Here is an 8237-nt window from a genome sequence, read left to right on the forward strand (position 1 = left end):
AAAAAAAAAAAAAAAAAAAAAAAAAAAAAAAAAAAAAAAAAAAAAAAAAAAAAAAAAAAAAAAAAAAAAAAAAAAAAAAAAAAAAAAAAAAAAAAAAAAAAAAAAAAAAAAAAAAAAAAAAAAAAAAAAAAAAAAAAAAAAAAAAAAAAATAAAAAAAAAAAAAAAAAAAAAAAAAAAAAGTATTCGTAAGAAACAATAGGGAAATAACTTCACATAATTATCATTTCCTCATATATACATTTTATTTTTAAATAAAACCTTTCCCTATTTTTTTATTATTATTATTTTTTTTTAATTGTAAAATGAAATACCTATATAGTTAGATAATTTAAAAAATATATATATAATAAATAAATAAATATATATATATATATATATATATATTTTTTATATATTATCAAATTTGTTTTATTTTATTTCATACAGTAAAAATATTATCCGTAAAATACCGTCCCACGAAAATATATATATATATATAATAATAGTACAAATTTATATGTGTAAACTAATATATATAATCATATATTATATATATATATATAATATCGCATGAACGAATAAGAATCTTTTGACTTACAATAATTATTAGATCTAATTATTATATAAAATATTATTATGTTATAATAAAATAAATATATATTTTTATATTCAGTAATACTAATATTTAAATTTTTCAAATTAAATAAATATTATACATAATATATTTTATTATATTTGTACAAATAAATAAATATATATATATATATATAAATATATATATATATAATAATTATTATTATTATTATCAAAAAAATAAGCGTCTTGACTTTCTTTTTATGTCCATAAACTATTCATATTAAAATATATATATATATATATATATATATATATATGTATAATATATAAATTATACATATTATATATATTCATATAAAATATATGCGCATACTTCTTAATTTTTTTCCTTTTGAAACTCTCTTCCTCTATTTCACGTTTAATTTTATTTCCTTTATTTTATAATATATTATATATATATATAATAATTCTTATATATTTTTTTTTATATAATATTTAAAAATTATTATTTTATTTTATATTATATTATATAATATTCATTATATATTTATTTGTACATCTTATACATTATTGTATGTATACAATAATATAATTTCTTTTTCGTTTTTTAATTTTTTTACTTTTTTTTTTTTTTTTCCCCCTTGTTCTTGAAAAAATAAAATAAATCAAAGAAACAAAAAATAAGATCACATTATTTCCATATTGATATTGAAACTTAAAAATATATATTACAAAGAATAATATATAAATAATATATATAAATAATATATATATATAATATATATTCATAATAAATATATACTTTATTATTAAAATTGATATATATATATATATATATATATATATATATTATATATATATATTTTATATATATATAATTTTATGAATTTATTTTATATGTTTAATATTATATTTTTATACCACTAAAGAAAAAAAAAAAATGAAAATTAATATCTTTTCATCGTTGATATCCTTTTTCATTTTGTTGCTTTTTTGTAAAGCTTATAATACTACGTCCTTACTAGAAAGCATAAAACATGATCTTCAAATTGTGAATAATTCTAACTTTAATACAGTAATAAATAAATTTAGGAATGAGAAAGTATTTGCAGTTTTATTTTTTAAAAAGTCCAATAAGAATATAAAAAATATAATAAAAAATTATAATGACGTAGCATCAAAATTTAAAGGAATATTAACATTATGTGTTGTTGATTGTGATGAAAATGCAACCCTTTGTGAAAATGAGCTATCATTATATGTACCAGATTATAAGAGTAGTAATACACATCACTTCTTAATATATCCTATAAATCCAATGCCAAAATTTGTATTTAATGATGAAATTACAGAAAGTAATATTAAAAAATATACATATTTAATACCTTCAAAAATTGATGTTATTAAAGATACTCAATCATTTAATGTATTCTTATCAAAACATGAAAATATGCCTAAAGTACTTATATTTAGTAATAAAAAAAAACCAAACTATGTTCTTAATGCCTTAAGTAATAGCTTCAATAAAAAATTAATGTTTGCATATATTAATAATGAAAATGAAGAATTAGTTTCTAAATATAATGTAAAAAATTTTCCAACCATATTATTACTCAAAAAAAATAAAGTTGTTGATACATATAAAGGAAAACAAAATTATATCAACATTTTTGATTGGCTTAATGTATATTCTGAAACATTTGTACTAGGAGGAGGCTTTGATATATCTCCAGATAAAACTAATGAAAAACCATGGAAATTTGAATTAATTCCAAAATTTACAAAACTATCTCATGGAGATATATGTTTTAAAAAAGCTGACAAGGGATTGTGTTTAATTTATTTAAAAGAAGGAGAAAAATTAGAAAAAAGTGAAATAGACATGTTGCTCTCTCTAAAGGAAAAATTCAAGCCACACATAGACGGAAGGTAATCAAACTGGAAATAAATATATATGTATATGTATATATATATATATATATACATATATATATGTTTATGTGCTGAGTCACTATATAATAATATTCTCTATGTAAATAAATGTATACGTAAATTTATATATATATATATATATTTTTATTTTAGGGGTATAAATTTCCGATTCATGTGGATTGATATTGCTATGGAAACACATTTCCGATCTCTCCTTGAATTCAAAAAGTATCCATCAGTTGTTGTTTTTAATCCATACAAAAGAATAAGATATGCAAAATTAAATGAAGACTTAACAGCAACTAAAGAAAACATTGAAAAACTTTTAGAAAAAATCTCAGGAGGTGATGCTAAATTTACTATGCTTAAAGGACAAACACTTCCAGAATTCATACAAGACCCAAGCACAGCCAATACAAATGAAAAAGATGAATTGTAAATATGAAAATATTGGGAACAAAATATATAAACATATATTAAATATGGGTATATAAAGTGCACACAAAATAAAGATATATGTAAATGAACATATATATGTATAAATATATATATATATGTGTACATATTTATTTATGTGCATTATTTTTTTTTTTTTTTTTTTTTATAAATAATACATAATATACATATTTTTGAAATGTTTATATATTTATATATTTTATATAATATTTCGTTTATTTTTTTTTATTATCTTTTTTCTCTTTTTTTTTTTTTATTTATTTATTTTTTTTTTTCTTTGCATCCCATTCTGATTATCTTTCAACATTTCTACATTGTGAAGAAAATAATATTTCATATATATCATTTTCTAACCAAAAAAAAATCTAACCTATTTTTATGTTTTTTAAAAACGAAAAAAAAAAAAAAAACAAAAAATTTTTAAATTATGAATTACAAGCATATATATATAATAATACATTTATGTAATGTTTTTACAAAATATAATTACACACTTCTTATATTTTTAATATTATACTTTGACAAAGGATTACATAAAATTTAATAAGATCATTAATATTCAAATGGAGTAGATATGTGTATAATATGTTCATAGATTTTACATATAAATAACAAAACGTGCAAATATATATATATATATATATATATATATATATATGTCTAGATATATATAATTATTCCATCAAGTACTTTTTGACGTTCCAACATTTTATGGTCTGGTCCCAAGAAACAGAAAAGAGAAGATGATCTAACCATTCCATTGAAGTAACACGACCTTTATGATTCAACATTGACAAATGCGCATATTTTATTTTAACTTTTCTAGAAGAAGGATATAAATTATTTATAACATTTTCATTGTTATAAAAAAAGGATTCATAATATGATTCATTAAATTTATTACTTATAGGTGATTGAATATTTAAATATTTATTTGTATCTTTTGATATATTTCTTTTTATTTGATTTCTTTCATTTTTGCCTTTATATGTTTTATCTCCTTTAGTATTAGAATAATTTATAGGTGATGGTATATGTAATTTATTCGTCATTTTAAATTGATCATTTCTTTTTTTATTTTTTAATATATCCATTTCTTTTATGGATTGATTTTTCTTACTATTCATTAATTTATTATCCATTTTATTGATATTTAAAGAGTCATTTAAAAACAAATGACCTTTATGACTCTTTTCCTTATCTAACTGAGTCTTATTCATTTTACACATATTAAATAATTCATTTTTTGAAACAGCTTGTACTTTTTTTTTTTTCTCATTAGATATAGTTAAAATGGTATTAGGTGTTATAGTTCTTTTTTTCTTTTGAAATTCTGATAAAATATTTTCATATTTTTTGCTGAAGATGTTTTTTCTTTCTTTTTTTTTCTGTGTAGTATCATAGGAATTATTTACACAATAATTTGTATCAGAAACAATAGATGAAGAACGCATATTTTTATAAATATTATTACTATTAATATTATTAATATTAATATTATTATTTTTTTTATTATTATTAGGTGATATAATTTTGTTTTCTTTCATTATTTTATTATTTTTTTCTCTATTTATTTGAAGAAAACTATCAGCCATTTTATTATTTTGAATATTCATCATCTTAACCTTTAAAGGATCATTTACAGGAGAATCAAGATCAAATGAAAAAGCTGAAGAAGGTGATATAAGATTATTATTAAAAGATGAATATGTTTTATTTTCTTTTCCTTGCTTTGTTTTATTAACAGACCATAATTTTATACATCCATTATCAGAAGAAGAAGTAAAATAAGAGAAATTTTTTGAAAAAGATAAATATCTTATAGGAGATGTATGTCCAATATATATATGTAAAGGTTTCTTTTCATCAATATATCTTATATCATATTTTTTAATTAAACAATCGGAAGCTCCAGAATATAAAAAATAATTATAACAATAGAGACAATTAACAGAATAATTTGAATGTAAATTATTATTTTGATAAATAGGTAACATACATCTTAAATCAAAAAATAATATATTACCTTTATATGTACTAAATATATGAAAATTAGGATTCATTAGAATATTATCATTATTATTATTTATATTATTATTATTATATAAATTATTATCTGTATATGATGATGCACAATAGTTTATACAATCTCCTATTTCTTCATATCTATATATATTTTTTTTCTTAATTAAATCAAAAAAACAAATAGATCCCTCTTTACTACCATATGATATCCTATTATCATCATAATAATTTATAGAAAATATTGAATTACATTCACTTATATAACTTTCTATTATTTCTTCTTTATCCATATTAATTATATTAATATTATTATTCATATTTGTTCTTCCTATACATAAATATTTATTCTTCTTAAAATAACTAGAACATAATATAGCATCATCAAATTTTATGTTTAATATATTCTTTTTATCTTCTAATCTCCATATAGATACTAAATTATCATGAGAAACTGTGCATAATTTCTCATTATCTATCAAATGAACTCCTTCAATCGAATTCCTGTGACCTTTCAAACTCCACAATGGTTTTATGTTCTTTGCTACATTCTCACACGAAAATAATTGCTCATTATTTTTTATTTCAAAAATATAATCTTCACTTGAGAAATACCTTCGAAATTCCATCCTCAAATTGGAATAATATATATATATATATATATATATATATATAAAATATGTGTGTGAATTATTATATGTACACTTAACTTCTCTAAAGAAATATTATATAAAAAAGAAACACACAATAAAATATATACATATATATATATATATATATATATTTATTTATATATGAGTAAATATAATGTTTCATTATATTTTTCTTCGGAATATATTTCCATCTTATAATATCAATACAATTTCTTCATATCAAAAAAAAAAATTAATTTATAGATATATTTTTTTATTATATATCATATTTTTTAACTTCACATATTATATTCATCCAATATATTGCTCTCTTAAAATATATATACATATTTATATATTCATCCATTTATATCATACGTCTTCTTTCACGCATTTTCTACTAGCTGTCTACAAAATGTTTCATTCTCTTCATATTAAAAAGGAAAACATTACAAAATAAATAAGATCTACATATGTTATATAAAAAAAAAACTGTCCATTTTAATCATAGTAATATAATATACTCTTATATATATATATATATTAAAATTTTTAAACAGGTTATACTCCTAATACGTAATATATAATAAGTTTATATATACACACATATATATATATATATATATATATATATATATATATATATTTATGCTTCCTTTTATTATATCTCAATAAGTCCTTTTTGTCTTATATCAAAAATTAAGTAATTCATACAACCTCTCTATATCTTTCTCTCTCTCTCTATATATATTTTTTTTTTTTTTTTTTTCCTTTTTAATATGTTGAACTATAATTGTTATTTTATAAAAAAACATTTTTCATATTGTTTACAACTAAAAATAACAGCACAAATATAAATATATATTAATATATATAAATATATATTTATATATATAAATATATATTAATATATATATATTAAATATTGATCATGTACCTTCATATATATATATGTTACATATTAAAATAATATGAAGGGGAACTTAATACTCTCTCTTAACAATGCCAAAGATTATCTAAAGAATAAAAACGAGGAAGGGAATAATGTATATGATCACGTTTGTGATATTATCAATTTTATTGTTGTTGAAAAACCAGAGAAATGTTATGAAAACTTTGAACTTATATCAAATCATTTAAAAGAAAGCAAAAAATGTAACGATGTAAGAATAATGGATGAAAAAAAAGATGGATTGGAAAGAGAAAAAAACAATCTAGATAATTATATATTAAATGATCACATAAAAAAGAAAAAAAAATGGTTATATAAGATGAAAAAATGGTACTTTGAAAATAATATGGAAAAGAAACAAAATAATAACATATTATTTTTGCCATTCTTACATAATATATTTGAACAAATGAAATTAATAAATTGGGCAGGATATCATGTTAAAAATAATTTAATATGTTATATTAATATGTCCATGAAAAATATTATACAACAATATAAAGATGAACTCTTATCATTACGCTTCTGGGGTATTATTAAGGGAACACATAATGATTATTATATTCTAGAGGGAGAGGTCAAAAAGGATATAACTATTTTTTCAAAAAAGAAAAAAAATAAAACGGAAAAAAATTCTTATGATGATGAGGATACAAACAAGGATGAGCAATCTTCTCATTCAAGTAATGTAGTGGAAAAAAGAAAAAAAAAGAAACACGATGGAAGTGATGAAGATGATAAAAGTGATGAGGATGATAAAAGTGATGAAGATGATGAGACTGATGAGGATGATAAAAGTGATGAGGATGAAAAAAGTGATGAGGATGAAAAAAGTGATGAGGATGAAAAAAGTGATGAGAATGAAAAAAGTGATGAGGATGAAAAAAGTGATGATCATAATAATTATTTTGAATATAGCAAAACTAAAAATAATATATTTCAATATAAAAAGGATGACTATGAAAGATTCAATAAAAATGTTAATAAATATGTATATTGGGTATCTTTGAATGGTATAGAAAATTGGATATTATTAAAATCGACTACTCCAAAATATATTGAAATAGCTAGCCAAATGAATAAAATGCTTACTGGTAATATGAATGAAACCATAAATTCTTTTCCTAATCTTTCTATTAAGGAAAAACATTATCTAAGGGCCCTCATATCAATAATTTCATCCAACACACATATATCACCTCAGAATTATTTTATAAAAAAAAAGGGAGGTGAAAAAAAAAAAGGTGGGGGAAATTATAAGAATGATGAAAATGGAGATGAAGAAGAAGAAGAAGATGAAAATGAAGATGAAAATGAAGATGAAAATGATGATAACAATAATGATGAAAATGATGATAACAATAATGATGACAATAATGATGACAATGATGATGATGAAATAATTAAAAATAAAAATTTTCATTTCGATATACAACTATTAAAGCATATACAAAATTGGGTTTATTGTAAATTCTCTTTTTTACCTAATGGTCATATTTTTTATCCAAAAAGTGGAAATTTAAAAAAAAAAAAAAATTTAACACTCTTTATGAATGAAAATAAAGTTTTAAATATTTTACGAAATATTTCTGATCAGCAAGATAATAAAAATATATGGAAAATAAAACATCTAAATCATGGAGATTATGCAAACAGAATTAAAAAAAAAAAAAAAAAAAAAAAAAAA

The 8237-nt window shown here is 18.9% G+C and overlaps 3 protein-coding genes across 3 annotated transcripts; 2 read left to right on the plus strand and 1 right to left on the minus strand.

Moving 5' to 3' along the window:
• Positions 1–1496: 1496 nt before the first annotated feature.
• On the plus strand, positions 1497–2927 carry PGSY75_1104400 (conserved protein, unknown function; the record flags this gene model as incomplete). Its single annotated transcript, XM_018786170.1, has 2 exons — positions 1497–2485; positions 2642–2927. 2 exons carry the CDS (start codon positions 1497–1499, stop codon positions 2925–2927), a joined length of 1275 nt encoding a protein of 424 aa, XP_018640965.1.
• A 691-nt stretch (positions 2928–3618) lies between these two features.
• PGSY75_1104500 (hypothetical protein) lies at positions 3619–5595 on the minus strand (the record flags this gene model as incomplete). The annotated part of the gene is made up of 1 exon (XM_018786171.1): positions 3619–5595. One exon carries the CDS (start codon positions 5593–5595, stop codon positions 3619–3621), a length of 1977 nt encoding a protein of 658 aa, XP_018640966.1.
• A 974-nt stretch (positions 5596–6569) lies between these two features.
• PGSY75_1104600 (putative radial spoke head protein) lies at positions 6570–8237 on the plus strand (the record flags this gene model as incomplete). The annotated part of the gene is made up of 1 exon (XM_018786172.1): positions 6570–8237. A coding segment is annotated over one exon (1668 nt), but the record flags the coding sequence as incomplete, so codon positions are not given.

The sequence above is a fragment of the Plasmodium gaboni genome, chromosome 11 (assembly GCF_001602025.1).
Source record: "Plasmodium gaboni strain SY75 chromosome 11, whole genome shotgun sequence".
NCBI classification, from domain to species: domain Eukaryota; phylum Apicomplexa; class Aconoidasida; order Haemosporida; family Plasmodiidae; genus Plasmodium; species Plasmodium gaboni.